The sequence below is a fragment of the Haematobia irritans genome, chromosome 5, assembly GCF_050003625.1.
Source record: "Haematobia irritans isolate KBUSLIRL chromosome 5, ASM5000362v1, whole genome shotgun sequence".
Taxonomy (NCBI): Eukaryota; Metazoa; Arthropoda; class Insecta; order Diptera; family Muscidae; genus Haematobia; species Haematobia irritans.
Window position 1 is genome coordinate 116,087,321 of NC_134401.1, and position 19,762 is coordinate 116,107,082.

General features: G+C 32.8%; 1 protein-coding gene across 16 annotated transcripts in view; it reads left to right on the forward strand.

Moving 5' to 3' along the window:
• mim (missing-in-metastasis) overlaps window positions 1-19,762 on the forward strand; it is a 333,252-nt gene that overhangs the window by 290,345 nt on the left and 23,145 nt on the right. For 13 of the 16 annotated variants that reach the window (XM_075312282.1, XM_075312283.1, XM_075312286.1 and 10 more), the window contains 4 exons: window positions 3,633-3,741; window positions 4,380-5,633; window positions 15,014-16,546; window positions 16,892-17,167. In XM_075312282.1, the coding sequence (XP_075168397.1) occupies window positions 3,633-3,741; window positions 4,380-5,633; window positions 15,014-16,546; window positions 16,892-17,167 (3,172 nt within the window). The remainder of the gene's footprint in view (window positions 1-3,632; window positions 3,742-4,379; window positions 5,634-15,013; window positions 16,547-16,891; window positions 17,168-19,762) is intronic. The other 3 variants (XM_075312292.1, XM_075312288.1, XM_075312294.1) reach the window with 3 other exon arrangements.

The window sequence follows — 19,762 nt, forward strand, 5'->3', positions numbered from 1 at the left end:
AAAAACTTTGGTCGAAGCAGGGATCGAACCCACGACCCTTGGCATGAGAGTCAGACGTAGCAACCACTGCTCCACGGTGCCAAACTAAATGTTTGTTTCTGTTAAATAAACTTTGTTTATTCGGTTCGTGGGCGCCGCAAGCTATGCTATATAAATATAACTTATATGGATATTTATCTATTGATGACCATAACAGGTACATAGCTCAGTGGTTAGTGTGTTGGCTTACAAAGTGCATGGTCCGCGGTTCGATTCTCCGTCCAGGCGAAAGGTAAAAAAATTTTAAAAATTTATAAAATCGTACAATTTCTTCTACATTGTTTGTATTACAGAAAAAGGTGCTAAGAACTAAAAATCTTCGTGGAAGTGAGAAAGATGTGAGGGAAAATGCAATTAGCCAGAAAAAAAAAATTTTTTGAGTTAGTCTTTATGAAATGATTTTTACATCCTGGAAAAGAATAAACGTTTATCACAAAAAGTATATACTTTTCTTCCAAATACACTTCCTTACAGCGAAAAGCAAATGAGAAACGAACTTTGTTTGTCTAAAATTTCGTTTGGGAGGAAAGAATTATTTTTTTGCGTGTAGGTTGTTGATATTTGAGAATACAGGCAGACGCATATCCAACCTGGATTTAACGAAGATTTAATAAGAGAATAAGAAGATTAATAAGAGATGACAGACGTATGTACGTAGGATAGATGAACAACAATCTAAAGAATTTTTTTTAAAACGACGTATGGGGTTAAGATGGGCATCACGGTTGCCAATCGACTCAAAAATAATCTGCCAAATTATAAAGAAAATTTTACCCAAATACTACCAAACAAAAAATATTTTGTTTTTCAAAAATGTATTTTTTTTGTTGTCATAATCTTATTTTTATATTAATTTTTGCAAAAAAAATTTTGCTATAAAAAACTTTTGTCAAAATTTTATTTTTATAGAAAATTTTGTCAAAAATGTATTTCTATAGAAAATTTAGTCTAAATTTTATTTCTATAGAAAATTTTGTCAAAATTGTATTTATACAGAAATTTTTTTTTCAAAATTTTATTTCTATAGAAAATTTTGTCAATATTGTATTTCTATAGAAAATTTCGTCGAAAATTTATTTCTATAGAAAATTTAGTCTAAATTTTATTTCTATAGAAAATTTTGTCAAAATTGTATTTCTATAGAAAATTTTGTCAAATTGTTATTTCTATAGAAAATTTTGTCAAAATTTTATTTCTATAGAAAATTTTATCAAAATGTTATTTCTATAGAACATTTTGACAAAATGTTATTTCTATAGAAAATTTTTTCAAAATGTTATTTCTATAGAAAATTTTGTCAAAATTTTATTTCTATAGAAAATTTTGTCAAAATTTTCTTTCTATAGAAAATTTTGTCAACATTTTATTTCTATCTATAGAAATCATTGTCAACATTTTATTTCGAAATTTTATTTCTATAGAAAATTTGGTCAAAATTTTATTTCCATAGAAAATTTTGTCAAAATTTTATTTCTATAGAAAATTTTGTCAAAATTTTATTTCTATAGAAAATTTTGTCAAAATGTTATTTCTATAGAAAATTTTGTCAAAATGTTATTTCTACAGAAAATTTTGTCAAAATTTTATTTCTATAGAAAATTTTGTCAAAATATTATTTCTATAGAAAATTTTGTAAACATTTTATTTCTATAGAAAATTTTGTCAACATTTTATTTCTATTGAACATTTTGTCAAAATTTTATTTCTATAGAACATTTTGTCAAAATTTTATTATTATAGAAAATTCTGTCAAAATTTTATTTCTATAGAAAATCAAAATTTTATTTCTATAGAAAATTTTGGCAAAATTTTTAATCAAAATATTATTTCTATAGAAAATTTTGGCAAAATTTTGAATCAAAATATTATTTCTATAGAAAATTTTGTCAAAATTTTATTTCTTTAGAAGATTTTGTCAACATTTTATTTCTGTAGCAAATTTGGTCAAAATTTTATTTCTATATGAAATTTTGTCAAAATTGTATTTCTATAAAAAATTTTGTCAAATTTTATTTCGAAATTTTATTTTTATAGAAAATTTTGTCAATATTTTATTGCTATAAAAAATTTTGTCAATATTTTAGTTTTATAGAAAATGTTGTCTAAATTTTATTTTATAGAGAAATTTGTCTAAAGTTTATTCAATTTTGTCAAAATTTTATTTCTTTAGAAAATTTTTCTCAAAAATTTATTTCTATAGAAAATTTGGTCAAAATTTTATTCCTATAGAAAATTTTGTCAAAATTTTATTCCTATAGAAAATTTTGTCAAAATTTTATTTCTATAGAGAATTTTGTCTAAATTTTGTCAAAATTTTACTTCTATAGAAAATTTTATCAAAATTTTATTTCTATAGAAACGTTTATCAAAAGTTTATTTCTATAGAAAATTTTATCAAAATTTTATTTCTATTTTGTCAAAATTTTATTTCTATTTATTGCTACAAAAAATTTTGTCAATATTTTAGTTTTATAGAAAATTTTGTGTAAATTTTATTTTATATAGAAATTTGTCCAAAGTTTATTCAATTTTGTCAAAATTTTATTTCTATAGAAAATTTTGGCTAAATTTTTTCAAAATTTTATTTCTAGTTATAGAAAATTTTGTCAAAATTTTATTTCTATAGAAAATTTTGTCAAAATTTTATTTCTATAGAAAATTTTGTCAAAATTTTATTTCTATAGAAAATTTTGTCAAATTTTATTTCCATAGAAAATGTCAAAATTTTATTTCGATACGAATCTTGTAATTTGCTATACACAACACAAATACAACCTCAAAAAAATCGCTTTTGTAACATATACCCCAAAACATTTTGCTTCAAGCATATATATTTTCAGAATTGGTCCAAACAAAATATTGTTTGTATTGTTCAAACATATTATGTTTCACCTTAGGGCATACACTGGTAGAAAAAAATGTTAATGAGATTTTCTTTGTGTGGATATATTTTTAAGACGCCAATTGGTTACTTCCATTATTTTACTTGCAGCATATTCTCTAGGTCTTTCTTTCTAAACACATATATGTTTATAGGCTATTTCTAAAGTAATATATGTTTGCATCTAAGCATATTATATTTACAAACAGTTTATGTCCCAAACTAATATGTTCTAACATATTAACATATATGTCCCAAACATGTTATGCTAGTTTATGAACATTATATGCTTGCACTTAAAAATATTATGTTAAAAAAATTGAGTTCCAAACATATAATAGAGCTCGTATGTCAAAACTTTCTGAGTATGTATAACCTCAAAATTTACGATAGAGCCGTCAGTTGGCAGTTTTCAACACTAGGGTTGCCCAATCCGGCCGAAGTAAATCAGAGTCGATTAGTATTTGTCGTTGGCCCATTTCCATGTCGAACAAAGTTATAATGACTCTGGTGAAACTGAAACTTCTTTCCAGGGATTTATCACCTCTTACTTTGCTTTTTAGTTCTTTAGTAATTACAATAAAATTTCTCTTATATTCATATTTCATTCATGTTCGTGCCTTCCTTGTAAATAATAAATAGTTATGTGTTGAAACCAAAAAAAAAAAATATTTCATTTCTAAATTCTAACACAAATATTTTCCACTTGCAGCGCTGTTCATCATTGGAACGTCCATTGGTTGCCAACAATAATCGTGGCAATGGTCCAAATCTAATGCAACGCCAATGTCCATCACCAATACCGGCTCATGTAACAAAAGGTATGTTGGGCAAACGAAACTGGGACAAGACGAATGGAACCCCCACACCAACCCCCAAAAATATCATATTATCCTTTTAGTCCTTGCTCCCCTCCCCACTTTATCAAAATGCACCTACTATTCCATTTCCATGCCAACTTTTATTTCAAGCTGAGAAATTTTATAACAAATTCCAATTAAATTTATGTTTTTGTTTTTCTATATTAATTAAGCGCCAACAAAAAAAACTCAACATTGAACTAATTGTGCTAATTTTTATATGCTTTTCTTTTCTATACCCCCCTCGCCATCACCATCACCACCACCACAAAAACCAAAAAAAATATGCCTCAATCAACCATCCTCCTTATTGCTGCTGCTGAATAATTATCAATGTATTTGTTTAATTAACCAACATTTGCCCAACGAATTGTCTACAACATCAACCAAAAAACAAACAATTCGATGTTATGTGTATTTGTTTTTTTTTTTATGTTTTTCGGTTGCTATCAATGAATTCGAAACAACAACAAATTCTATGCATGTTTTTGTTTTATTATTATTTTTAAACAAATGCAAAAAAAAATTGCGTATTCTTAAAACAAACAAAAAAACACACACATAAATAACCCAAATTTCAATGACCATGCTACAAGTAGAGCTATCAGCCCATCTTGCTCAGCAACATTTGCAGCAGCAACAACAAGCACAGCACCAGCAGACAATGCCTCACAATCAGCAGCAACAGCAAAGCTCGCCACCCACTTATGTGAATATGTCGGAGTTGGCCAATATGGCGGCCATGAAAATTAATAATCTCCATCAGCAACAACAACAGCAACAGCAAACATCTTCCCCCTCAGCAACAGCACCTTATCAACAACCGGCAATGTTGCAACAGCAACATTCTATAGATTCCATATCATCCATACACTCCAATGATTCAAACCAACACCATTCACAGCAACAACAATCACAATACCAGCAACCGCAACAGCAACAACAACAACAATACCCAAACAACAATCAAACACCATCACATCATCCACCAACAACACAACGTTCTCATTCATCCAGCTCAATGACACCATCATTACATTCACATCCCTCCATTGATTCGACAACTATGGCCACCCCGCCTATTGGCCAAACTCCCACCCATTCCAGTGGTAGTTCAACTCCTCAAAATCATTATTCGCCATTATTGAACAACTCTCTGTCGTCCACGGCTGCGGGTACACCTAGTGGATCGAGTATTGCCAGTGGAGGTATGTCGCTGAGTGGCGGAGCTGCTGGTGTTGGAGGCGGTTCCGGTAATAATAGTTTCGCCTATAATGTTTGTTCACCAACACCTCCGCTTAATTCAAATTCCTCACAAGCTAGTGATATCCTGAAGATAACCGAAAATGATGGCATGGGTAATAACCAACATCATCATCAGCAACAACAACAGACCCACCATCACCAGTCCCCACCCAATAATAATAGAAATTGTAGTTTTAATAATGAGTCCACTGCACAATCAGCCAGCGTAAATGCTAATCTTACTAGTAGTTCATCAAACTCTTCGTGTGGTAATACTCAAGAAATTTCTACTCCCCCCAATTCAGCGGACCCAGATATTTCTTCGGGTATTGTCGTTGAGAATGATGAACGTTCACGGGCATCGGTATTGCAAAAAGCTTCTATGTTTGAGAAACAAGCGGCAGCAGCTAAAAGTACGCCTGCAACCACTACAGCCTCCTCATCAGCTGGTGGATCATCATCATCGTCAGCTGGTGCAGGTGGTCATGCACGAGCCTCACCTGCTGTAGTAGATACTGGTATTTATGGTACACGCTCCAGTAATAATACAAATAATCATCACACCACAGCACAACAACAATCACAGCCTATTGATCCTCAGGATGTGGGTAAGTACAAATTGCAAACTAACTGTGTATAGTCCTTGTTTAATCACCACCCGCCCCCCCACATCACCACTTTACACCATCAATGGCATTCCACATCGATGCCTCTTATAACCATCTGACACTCTACTCATACCTAGTCATGTCTATTTAGCTATACTAGATTAAATATTTTCCACTTCTCCTATTAGATGAGAGTCTACATGGAAATGTATTCACGCCATACTTCCTTATCTACATACTATATATCCTTTAAATTGCATCACATTTCATATCATATTGTATAGACGAAATATTGAATTCCACAAATTTTGAAAAATTTAATATCATTCAAGCTGAAAACTGCAATATAGGGTTTCCAATCAAAATCAAAAATTAATAAAATAAGAAAATAGAAAAAAAATGTTTACATTTTAAAAAGTTAGAAAGGTAGACATTTTTGGTTGACAAAATTTGGTTGATTTCCGAGTAAAGGTCTGCACAAGTATGCTTGAAAGCGATTTCAAATGGCTTGAATTTTTATAGAACATTCAAAACATCTGCGCTTCGCAAAACAAACCGAACAAATACATCGTTCGACGGCAGCATGGCTTCAAAACACAAGCACAACAAAAGGCAATCGAAACCAAAGCAAGCATAACAAATATCAAATACATGTTGCATAGAACATGTTGCTACTTGGGTTATAAATGTTTTGCGTGGGTTATGCATGTTCTACAGAACCTCAAGCAGCACAGCACATTGGTGTGATTTAATTTAGTTTATTTCTAGAGTCGAACTTTTAGGATTAAAAATGAAAATAAATTACATTGACTTTCAATTTTAATTTATTTAATTTATTTTATATATAAACAGGCGGTACTATGCTTCTGTTTCACAAAACCACAAATAAAACTGCAAAAATAATATAAACTTACGAACTTATTTGGAAAATCTAATATAGCTTGAAAGAAAATGGCATCACAAAATAAATGGTAAACTTAGTACCGCCTTTAATGAAAAAAAAAAACTTACGTTCGGGGAATCCATGGCTTGCAAAATTTTCCTTGCACACACACACACAGTTCAATGACTACGCACCAACTGTCCCAGCATTTAATTTTTTGCTTTCAGCTCTTTTAGAAGATGTTTCAAGCATAACAAAATGTTGCAAACACTTCAGAACATGCATACAGGTTCTATAATGCTTGCAACTTTGATGCTTGGTTTCGAATATAACCTTCAAAACATCGTTCGTTTGCAACCAAATATGGGTAGGTTATGTTCTGATATTTGTTTTATTTGATGTTTGAATGTTTTGCTTATAGCTATGTTTTGAAAGTTCTATTCATGTTGCAGAACATTTTGAAATTTGAAAATTCAAATATGCTTGTGCAGACCTTTATTTCCGAGATTTCGGCTTGTGGGAAAAATTGTGATTTCAAATATTTACATGTTTGGAGGTGCGACTAAACCGGAAAGAATGGAAAACAACTTCCAAACATTCCCGAATAATTCCAAAAATTCTTATTCACCCCATTTCTGTACATTAAAAAAAAAAAAATTATAATAAATATCCTCGGCACATGCACTCAAAAAATAGGACCCTGAAGCCAATTCAATTTTATTTTAACTCATTGAAGTTTTTATGATTTATTGAAAAATTTTCCAATAACAGGTTGGCTGATAAGTCCCCGGTCTAACAAAGAAAAACACATTTTTTTTGTCAAAATTTGTTTTTTTTTATTCAACATAGTTCCCTTCAAGAGCGATACAACGATTATAACGACCTTCCAATTTTTTGATACCATTTTGGTAGTACTCCTTCGGGTTTGCCTCAAAATAGGCCTCAGTTTCGGCGATCACCTCTTCATTGCAGCCAATTTTTTCCCCTGCGAGCATCCTTTTGAGGTCTGAGAACAAGAAAAAGTCGCTGGGGTCCAGATCTGGAGAATACGGTGGGTGGGGAAGCAATTCGAGGCCCAATTCATGCATTTTTCTCAATGACTTGTGGCACGGTGCGTTGTCTTGGTGGAACAACACTTTTTTCTTCTTTATATGAGGCCGTTTTGCCGCTATTTCGACCTTCAAACGCTCCAATAGATCCATATAATAGTCACTGTTGATGGTTTTTCCCTTCTCAAGATAATCGATAAAAATTATTCCATGCGCATCCCAAAAAACAGAGGCCATTACTTTGCCAGCGGACTTTTGAGTCTTTCCACGCTTCGGAGATGGTTCACCGGTCGCTGTCCACTCAGCCGACTGTCGATTGGACTCAGGAGTGTAGTGATGGAGCCATGTTTCATCCATTGTCACATATCGACGGAAAAACTCGGGTGTATTACGAGTTAACAGCTGCAAACACCGCTCAGAATCATCAACACGTTGTTGTTTTTGGTCAAATGTGAGCTCGCGCGGCACCCATTTTGCACAGAGCTTCCCTTCCGCATATCCAAATATTGATGAATGATATGACCAACACGTTCCTTTGATATCTTTAAGGCCTCTGATATCTCGATCAACTTCATTTTACGGTCATTCAATATCATTTTGTGGATTTTTTGATGTTTTCGTCGGTAACCACCTCTTTCGGGCGTCCACTGCGTTCACCGTCCTCGGTGCTCATATCACCACGCTTGAATTTTGCATCTCAATCAATTATTGTTGATTTTCCTGGGACAGAGTCCGGAAACTCATTATCAAGCCAAGTTTTTGCTTCCACCGTATTTTTCCCCTTCAGAAAACAGTATTTTATCAAAACACGAAATTCCTTTTTGTTCTTTTTTTTCACAATAACAAAAGTTGCTTCACAAAAGACGCTCTATCTCACAAACTAATTGACTTACAGACGTCAAATTTTGACACGAATCATTTGAATGTTGGTACTATATAAAAATAATATGCATTTAATACTAGCGACGCCATCTATGTGTCAGACCTGGAACCTTTAAGCCAACCTGTTATACTTGTTTGTTTTAATGTTATTTTTATAAAAAAAAACTGAATTTGAAATATATAGTTGTAAATGTTAATTTTCGGTTTTTTATATGAAATGAAATGTTTTAACCAAAACATATTATTTATTTTAAAATTATTTAAATTACGATTTTTTAAATTAATGTGCCGGATATGATGATTTTTTCGGAAAAATTTGACGATTTTTCTTGAAATTTTATTGGCAGCATTCATAAATAAATATTTGTGGATTTGGGATTTTTTTCGAAAAATCGAACAGCGGAACAAAATTGGTTAGTTGTAGACAAAATCTCAAATCGCCCAAATCAATACCGAATTGAAAAATTGCAAATATTGCTGGAAACAAACAATGGTTATCGAAGTATTTTATACAAACTACATTTTAAGTCCACTTAAAAAATTATCAAAATTTTGTCCATCACGTCGCACATTGCGAAGGATTTTTAGAGAATTAAATGGACGAGTTCTATTAATAGTCATATTGCAAAGTGATTACAAAATGACTAGCAATTCGATTCGTCAAAATTGTTTTATTTAGCGTCGGTTTCAAATAGACAACACCAATATTCCAATATTATATTTGAAATATGTACCCGCCTAAAGGTATGCAACATTTTCTTTACACAATATATTGTGGTGTAAAAATTAAGTTTCGCGATTAGAGATCTGCTACGTCATTTTATTGCAGTATTTTATTTGGAATGATATTATATTTTTCGATCATTTGTTTTACCTTATTTTAATAAAACAAAATTCTTCTGAGAATTTAAGATTTTAGAATATTATTGTTCAAAATTATGAAATATTATTGAAACATCTACAAAAGACATTTTTTCATTAAATATCAGAAGAATTTTGGACATCAATCATTTATATATCATATACACATATATCAACTAAAAACTCAAATATTATCATATTTTCCAACACTTTTATTACCTACATATCTGAAAAGTCGACAATGTTTTTTTTTAAGCAAAAACGTTTAATGTATAAAACCTTAGTAAAAAATACTACCTAAAACTCAATGTTTGTATACTACAAACGGGTACCATTAATCAAAGACAATACCCTTTAGAAGATGGGAAATTGACATCAAACCATTGACGGCGCTAGGTCCCCACTTGTCATTTACGTGTTTGGTTCGACACATTAAAATGCAAACAAGAAGAAATTAAGAGTTGGAAATATCTTTGAACAATCGGGAAAATATAATTTTTATTTTAATGCTCAAAATTTAACATTGTTCAAATCAAAAAATTAAGTTTTTCATTTTAAAAAAATTCAAATACAACAAGTAAGGAAAGTCTAAAGTCGGGCGGGGCCGACTATATTATACCTTGCACCACTTTGTAGATCTAAATTTTCGATACCATATCACATCCGTCAAATGTGTTGGGGGCTATATATAAAGGTTTGTCCCAAATACATACATTTAAATATCACTCGATCTGGACAGAATTTGATAGACTTCTACAAAATCTATAGACTCAAAATTTAAGTCGGCTAATGCACTAGGGTGGAACACAATGTTAGTAAAAAAATATGGGAAACATTTAAATCTGAAGCAATTTTAAGGAATTTTTGCAAACGTTTATTTATGATTTATAGCTCTATATATATGTATTAGAAGTTTAGGAAAATTATAGTCATTTTTACAACTTTTCGACTAAGCAGTGGCGATTTTACATGGAAAATGTTGGTCTTTTGACCATTTTTGTCGAAATCAGAAAAACATATAAATGGGAGCTATATCTAAATCTGAACCGATTTCAATTCAATTTGGCACGCATAGCTACAATGCTTATTCTACTCCCTGTGCAAAATTTCAACTAAATCGGAGCAAAAAATTGCCCTCTATGGTCATATGAGTGTAAATCGGGCGAAAGCTATATATGGGAGATATATCTAAATCTGAACCGATTTCAACCAAATTTGGCACGCATAGCTACAATGCTAATTCTACTCCCTGTGCAAAATTTCAACTAAATCGGAGAAAAAATTGGCCTCTGTGGTCATTTGAGTGTAAATCGGGCGAAAGCTATATATGGGAGCTATATCTAAATCTGAACCGATTTCCACCAAATTTGACACGCATAGCTATAATGCTAATTCTACTCCCTGTGCAAAATTTCAACTAAATCGGAGCAAAAAATTGGCCTCTGTAGGCAAATGAGTGTAAATCGGGCGAAAGCTATATATGGGAGCTATATCTAAATATGAACCGATTTCAACCAAATTTGGCACGCATAGCTACAATGTTAATTCTACTCCCTGTGCAAAATTTCAACTAAATCGGAGTTAAAAATTGGCCTCTGTAGGCAAATGAGTGTAAATCGGGCGAAAGCTATATATCGGAGCTATATCTAAATCTGAACCGATTTGGATGATATTTTGCAAGTTTTTCGAGACTCATAAAATATTCGGATGTACGGAATTTGTGGAAGATCGGTTGATATACACGCCAATTATGACCAGATCGGTGAAAAATATATATGGCAGCAATATCTAAATCTGAACCGATTTTTTCCGAAATCAATAGGGATCGTCTTTGAGCCGAAACAGGACCCTATGCCAAATTTTAGGACAATCGGACTAAAACTGCGAGCTGTACTTTGCACACAAAAATACATCAACAGACAGACAGACGGACAGACAGACGGACATCGCTAAATCGACTCAGAATTTAATTCTAAGACGATCGGTATACTAAACGATGGGTCTCAGACTTTTCCTTCTTGGCGTTACATACAAATGCACAAACTTATTATACCCTGTACCACAGTAGTGGTGAAGGGTATAAAAATTACAAACATGTATGGACCTAGCGCCGTCAATGCAACATTTGGTATGACACAAACCAATTTCCCAACTTCTAAAGTGTATTGTCTTTGCCATTAATAAAGGTTTATTTGCCTTCAAGGAGAAAATTTTACCATTAAAATAAATTTCGTTGGTCTACAATTTCGTTTCGGCGAATGGATTAATTTGTTTTACGTACCAGAAATTCGCCTTTCGTTCATTCTGTCAATTCGCCTTTCTTTCATTCTATTTTGGTTTTAGCAAGATGGATAGAACGAAGTTTTGATCCGATCTTCTTGACGTCTAGCGCAGAACATTTCCTACGGGAAATGGAAGGAACTAGTGGCTTTAACATGGGTTTGTCATTGACGGGGTAAATTTACACTTTTTAGGACAATTTAATAGGAGAACACCATAGGCAGGTCCTCCTGTACCAGTCTCGGACAAACAGATTCCTGTTCCATTTTTGTGCTTCCGAATTGCACCAGATTTCATTAAATTTGTAGATCCAATGAGATTTTAATATCAAGCGGGTATGGACTTCATTAAATTATGACTATTTAAAAATTTTCACAAACTGGAGCACCATAAAGGCCAAGAGAGATGCGTGGATCTAAGATGGTAAAAAATATATATGTAGCCTTAATGTGGACCGAGCTCACTATTCGATCTTTTTTATATCGAATTATATCGATGGGGGTATTATAATATGTGTCATTCCGATTTCCGACTATTTAAAATATATATTCATGAGGGATCAATTCTAAGACGACATAACAATGTCCGTCTGTTGCAAAAAAGCTACAGTCATAAGTCCTAAAATTTTGCATTAATTCACATGCATGTCAATTTCGCAGAACGGCTATATCGGTGCAGGTTTTGATATAGTCCCCATATATACCGACCCCCCCCACTCCATTTTGGTTTCTTGAGAATCTAGATACCGCAACATTTTGCTGACATTGAAAATCTACAAATATTTTAGGACCATAAATATGGTCTGCCGAATATGGTATCTATCGGTCCTTGTATTGGTAACGCATACCGATCTGTCGATTTGACTTCTAGATAAGGCAAATTTTATCGGATTGTCCTAAAAGTGGAAATCTAGAGGTATTTTAAATTCATACAGTTTATATCGGTAAGAGCTCGATGAAGCGTTCATATACAACCATCTCCTGGTTTAACTTCTTGAGGAGGTAGAAGGCGCACGGATGATCCAAATCGACCGAGACTAGAAGAAAAATTTCCCGATTTTATTTCTAGAGTTGAAAATGTACAGAATATCGTTTTCAAATTATATGAAAAGCATTTTTCTTGCACAATTGAGATGGGTATTAAGTTCGACATTAGCCGTTAAAATCGTCATTTTTATTTCATAATTCATTTTAAAGAATATAAACTTCATGATAAATTGCTTTGGGGGGTATAACAGGTTGGCTGATAAGTCTCCGGTCTAACAAAGAAAAACACATTTTTTTGTCAAAATTCGTTTTTATTATTCAGCATAGTACCCTTCAAAAGCGATACAACGATTATAATGACCTTTTGGTAGCATTTTGGTAGTATTCCTTCGGTTTTGCCTCAAATTTTTTCCCTGCGAGCATCCTTTTGAGGTCTGAGAAAAAGAAAAAAGTCGCTGGGGGCCAGATCTGGAGAATACGGTGGGTGGGGAAGCAATTCGAAGCCCAATTCATGAATTTTTGTCATCGTTCTCAATGACTTGTGGCACGGTGCGTTATCTTGGTGGAACAACGCTTTTTTCTTCTTCATATGGGCCGTTTTGCCGCGATTTCGACCTTCAAACGCTCCAATAACGCCATATAATAGTCACTGTTGATGGTTTTTCCCTTCTCAAGATAATCGATAAAAATTATTCCATGCGCATCCCAAAAAACAGAGGCCATTACTGTGCCAGCGGACTTTTGAGTCTTTCCACGCTTCGGAGACGGTTCACCGGTCGCTGTCCACTCAGCCGGCTGTCGATTGGACTCAGGAGTGTAGTGATGGAGCCATGTTTCATCCATTGTCACATATCGATGGAAAAACTCGGGTGTATTACGAGTTAACAGCTGCAAACACCGCTCAGAATCATCAACACGTTATTGTTCCGCCGTATTTTTTCCCTTCAGAAAACAGTATTTTATCAAAACACGAATTTCCTTTTTTTCCATTTTTTTTCACAATAACAAAAGTTGCTTCACAAAAGACGCTCTATCTCACAAACTAATTGACTTACAAACGTCACATTTTGACACGAATCATTTGAAGGTTGGTACTATATAAAAATAATATGAATTTAATACTAGCGACGCCATCTATGTGTCAGACCGGGGACTTATCAGCCAAACTGTTAATTGTATACTTTTTTAATGAGTTATTTTTGATTTTATCGGCTAAACTCGAACTTAACACCCACCTTTAGACGCGGTGTATAAGATTCCTCGAAGACTCAAACAAATATGGTAGACTACAAATATGTTAGACTACATCAGATTCCATATTTATTTATAAGATTTTAGGGTCTATATAACCAGACTGTGTTGGGACCCATACAAAACCTTAAATAAATAAATCAGATTCCATATTCGTGAAGCCTAAGTTTCAATTTTTCGTTTTTTGTTTATGTTACAAAGTTTTCATTTTTTATCCCAACAAATGAAGATTTACCCCCATATGCAATAAAGTTACAGAATACTTCAAGCCTACTTTTGCCATATAAATTCATTCGATAAACTGTCAATAAATTGTTTTGCATATGGGCATTAAATTTCAATGAACATTGTCGACTATTGCAACACAAATTTTTTTTTTATTATTATTTCGAAACTATCATTTCGTATATATATATATCCACCTGAAATCCAAACACTAGCCAAGCAAACATTCACCAATGCCACCCCCCACAATTTCCATTGTTTTCCCCCCACCAACCTAATCCTTTGCTATAAAAACAAAAAACTTTTATGTTTTCTTATGTTTCTTTTTGACTAAACAATTTTTGTTTTGTTTTTTTTATTTTGTTCTTTCTTCCCCTCTTTTATTTATGTTATATGGTTTTGTTTCAACAACAACAACAAAAACTATAAAAAAAAACAAAAACAATTAAAACAACTATAAAATATAACACAACCACAAATCGACAATAAAATAAAACAAAAATCAACAAAAACATATAACCAAAATATTATTATATTCTACCACAACAACAACAACAAATATATATATTTTTTATATCTCATAAAATACCAAAAAAAAAAATACTATAAAATAATGGGGAAATTCCCTTGAAAAATAAACATAAATTACCAACTTGTGTAAATATGGGCACCATTTTATCACCAACGATTTGAATGAATATTTCAACAACTATATAAATACTGCACAACTCGTCTCCCTATGACATTATCCCAATATTTTTTTTTTTAAATATTGCAAAAATATCTACAAATTTTATAAACTCCCCTATACCCAACCCCTTTTCCACATACACTATGAAAAAAAAAAACAAAATTCCTTAAAAATTTGTAAAAACCTGTTGATATATAAATACACCACCCACTCCCCCAAAAACAAAAACCAAAATCCCACCATGAATACCACTCAAAAATCACAAATTTTAGACAAATGTTTCGAAGATTCTTTACAAGAGCTAAATAATTTAATTGGCGAATTAGATTCTTTCCAACGTGAAATAGATGCCAGCAAGGAGCAGCATACACAACATCATTCCTCACATACAAAAAATTTAAAAAATCTCTATGATGGTTTAGATTCCTTCAATAGCAACGAGACCATGACAATAATCACTGATGACACCTCAACCACGATAATCTGTGAATCGCAACAACAGGTACATCTGCAGCATCACCATCAACAGCAGCAGCAGCATCAACCTGCAACAGATAAGGATTTTTGTACGGCCAGTAATCAAACCAATAGTAGCGGATGTGGTACAGACATCTCGGATACCACATCGGAGGACTGTAATGCAGACACGAGATCTTTAACCAGCCAACCAGGGGGTGTTGTAATGAAAACGAATCTAAAAAGCCTATCGGGTGGTGCCTATAACAGTGACTCCGAGTTGAGTCGATGTTATGTGAGTGAGACTAGTTCCATTATGGGAGGAGCTGGTGATGGTTATGAAAATCCTACATTTGCCCATTTTGCCGTCTCCTCGACATCGGGTTCCCAATGTTATGATGACAATCGTTCCGATACAATATCATTGCAGCGTCATGGTATTTACTCCGACAATATTAGTGATAGTGGTAGTAATGTGGTGGTTATCTATGATCATCAACCACCCATGACTCCGGATATTGATTATGCCAAACAGAATTCGGAAATTGTTATGCTGCGAACAAAGCCCCAACAATATCCCATGGGGGGACAAATCGAAATGAGGGAATTACAACAGTTGCCCTCCAATCTAACCGAGTTACCGACTTCACCCAACGATTCACCGGAACATGTCCATAGCCATGTGGCCACCGTACAACCAGCTAAACAGAGACTTTCCTCCTTTCGAGCTTCAAGTGAGCAATTACAATTGCTCCATACTTCTACGGCAACAACAAAAGGTATGCATTCAAATCATCTTAGTAATAATCGTAATAGTTGTGGTGGCAATACCAAAGTTTCGGGCCATGGGGATAATAGTTCAACATCGGTGTCCCCCACCACCACTGCGGTGATGGTGTCCCCAAATGGACACCAGACACCATCGAGTAATGGGGATGTGTCCATTCTACGTAAGAAATTACCTCCCAAACCTCCAAGTCTATCGGTATTCCAAGGTAATTGCAATTCCCAGGCCACCAATAATGTAGACATCAATAATGGTAATGGTAACAATAATCGTCGAAGTTTGAAACTGGTAGCCCCACCGCCTACCAGTGGTATTCAAATTGATTTCAAAAGTGATTTAGAGGCTAAAATTTTAAAACAAAAAGAAAAATTAAAGAAATTACAACAGCAACAACAACAGGGTCAACCTCAACAACAACAAGAACAAGAGTCAAAAACTACACTGCAGACAGGCACAACTACAACAAAATCACCACCACCTCCACCACCCCAGAAAATCAGTTGCCCCGGCAATGTCAATCACCAATACATGGCCAACAGCAAACATCATCACAGTATTAATTGTAATTCAATTTCTGTTCCCACATCTATGAAAAGTAGTAATACAAAATCATCATCACCAGCATCATTAGCATCACCACCTTCATCTTCATTGTCATCATCAACGAAAGTCTCTAAAATTTATGCTAGTGGTAAAGAGGAAAATAAGGAGCCTGCGGCGGCGATATCTCCTCCAGTTACATCTTCATCTGCCCAAGATCATTATTCGCCTCATAGCCATCATGAAAAAAATCATTCCCATTATCATAATTCTCATCATCACCATCACCAAGAGCAATTGAAAAACAATTTAAATACCTCAAATACATCCCAACACAATATTTATTCTTCCGAATCGTCCTTAACAGCTACAACGTCAAAAGCCTCGTCCGTGCCACCACCATCAACCTCATCATCTACTTCTTCGTCATATTCTAAGCCATCATTAAATGTTGTTATGCCACCTCTGCCACCTCCTTTACCGCCATCCCAACATAATCATCATCATAATCGCCAAGATAGTGCGTCGACATCATCTTCTATGTTGTGTAATACCACCAATATCACATCCTCCCAAAGTCCTTCTATGTTAGCCACTATCGCCAAGCCGAACATTACGCCCAGACCAGCTTCATTATCGTCGGGTTTGTGTTTTTCATTTATTTTTATGTTTCATATTTTTGTTTATTTTTCTCTATGTTTTTTCCCCCCCAAAAGGGATTTCTTGTTTTGGTTTCTATGTTATGGTTTTTGGTTATACTTATAATTCTCATTTAGTTCAACTAAAATTTTCTATTAATACTTAAGGAAAAAGGAACTGGGAAGATTATAAATTAATTGCTTTAAGCTCAGTTTTTTTATAAAAAGGATACTAATCGCAACACAGAATAAAATATTAACAAAATATTTCCTATTAAAAAATTTACTGAAATTGAAATCATAGTCAAGAAAAAAAAATTGATACATTTAACTTGTTAATCAAATTAAATTAAATATATATTAAATATATATTAAAATATTCCCAATTAAAATTTTAAGAAAATAACAATATCCCATTCGAATTTTAATATTAATAATAATCGCCCAAGTTCCGATATTCGGAATCAAAAATCGCAAAACTTTACTTTTTTTAAGAGAAAAATTGTGACACTCTAGGGCCCCAATCCAATTTCAATTTATCTTAACTTATCGTTAAGGAGAACAATATTGCCAAATTGATTATTTTGGGGTTAAGAAAATATCGCCAAAAGAAAATACTGAAAAATATATTGAAAGTATGGAAGAAATCAATTAATTTTGTAATCTATTTTTAAATTTCTAATTGATTATGTGATTGCTACTATCATTTTCAGTAACGGAAATGATAGTATAAATCACAGTTTTAATGGGGCATAGAAAATACTTGATTTAAAAATTAATTGATTTGTTCGACACTTTCAATTTATTTTTTTATTTGGTTCAATTAAAAATTTTGTTGATTTTGGTCGCAAAATTCAAATTTTTAATTGAAACATACATACGCAAATTCCAATTAATTTCTTAATAATCGTCCGAGTTTGATTAAATTTGTTTTAATAAATTTTTAATTGAACAAATTTTCTTCTTCAATCAAATTTTTAATTGGAAAAAAATTGTCATACTTTTTTCTGTAGACCGTTATAAATATTCGGTGTCTTTGGCTATTTATTGATACCTACAAAATTTTTTCTGATTCAATTAAGAAATTAATAGATACTAATAATTATTTAATTAATATTATTTCAATAAAATATTACATAAATTTAATTTTTAATTGACCCAATTAAAAAATTAATTGAAAGTTCCCGAAGAAATCAATTAATTATTTAATCAAGTATATTTTTGATTTATAATTAATTCTGTGATTGATACTATAATTTTCGTGATTGAAGAAATTTTAATTAAAAAATTAATTGGATCAATTAGTTTCGTGATTTAATCAGAGCTGATGGCCTTAGCTGCCAATGCTAATTTTCTTTTTTATTATCATACATTTACTTTATGATTAAAATAAACAATAAATAAATAAAAAAGTTTTTCTGTGTACACACAAAAAAAAATCTGATTCAATCACGAAATTAATTGATCCAATTAATTTTTGAATTGCAATGTCTTCAATCACGAAAATGATAGTATCAATCACAGTTTTAATTGGACATTAAAAAATACTTTATTAAAAAATTAATTGATTTCATTAGCAAATTTCAATAAATTTTTTAATTGATCCAATTTACCCCCATTTTCAAAAAGCTCCGTTAGTGTTCCGTTTACTAACCAGCTTTTTAACCGTATTATAGACGAAGCTGTCATCTTGCCATTATATTCCATAGGCCAGTTACGAACTTAACTGACGAAAATTTTTCAGTTAAAGTTAATCGGAGAGAAAATATTTGCAATTTACTTTCTGTTAACTGGCAGTTAAAGCCTAACGGAGCTACATGAAAATTGCCGTTAAAATTTAATTGATGTTGATTGCAAAACTCAATTTTTTCATTAAAAACGTAACTATTTTCAATTACTTTCTTAACTGACTAACCCCAATTTTCATGAAGCTCCATTAGTGCTACGTTAGCTAACGAACTTTTAAACCTCACTATGGAGATATTTGTCATCTTGCCTCTATATTAGAGGTGTGCACGTGAGTAATATTGTGCTCACGCTCACGCACACTCACGACGGAGAAATCTTATTCACGCACACTCACGCACGATATTTTTTGGTAGAACTCACGGTCACGCACGCTCACGAAAAGAAAATTTATACTCACGCACACTCACGCACGAAAATCTTTTAAATGTCATGACTCACGAAAAATGTCGTGACTCACGAAAAACTTCGTGACTCACGAATAATTTTATGAGTGATTTACCTATAGAACCTGACTGAAAACATGAGTATGGTTAAAATCGGGTGCGTTATAAAACTCTTACCACCTAGGATGTCACTAAAATTATAAATGAATTCAACTCGTAAGCATTTTATGTTCGTAAGCGGGATTATTTTCGTGAGCGTGTTTTTCCGAAATTCGTTACTCACGAAGATATTATTTTCGTGACTCACGATCACGCACGACATTTGTTTGGTTAAGCACGCTCACGCACACTCACGCCGTTGTCGTCAGCGTGACTCACGACTCACGCGTGAGTCACAAAAATGTTCGTGAGTCACGATAATTTCGTGTCACGTGCACACCTCTACTCTATATACCATATGTCAGTTAG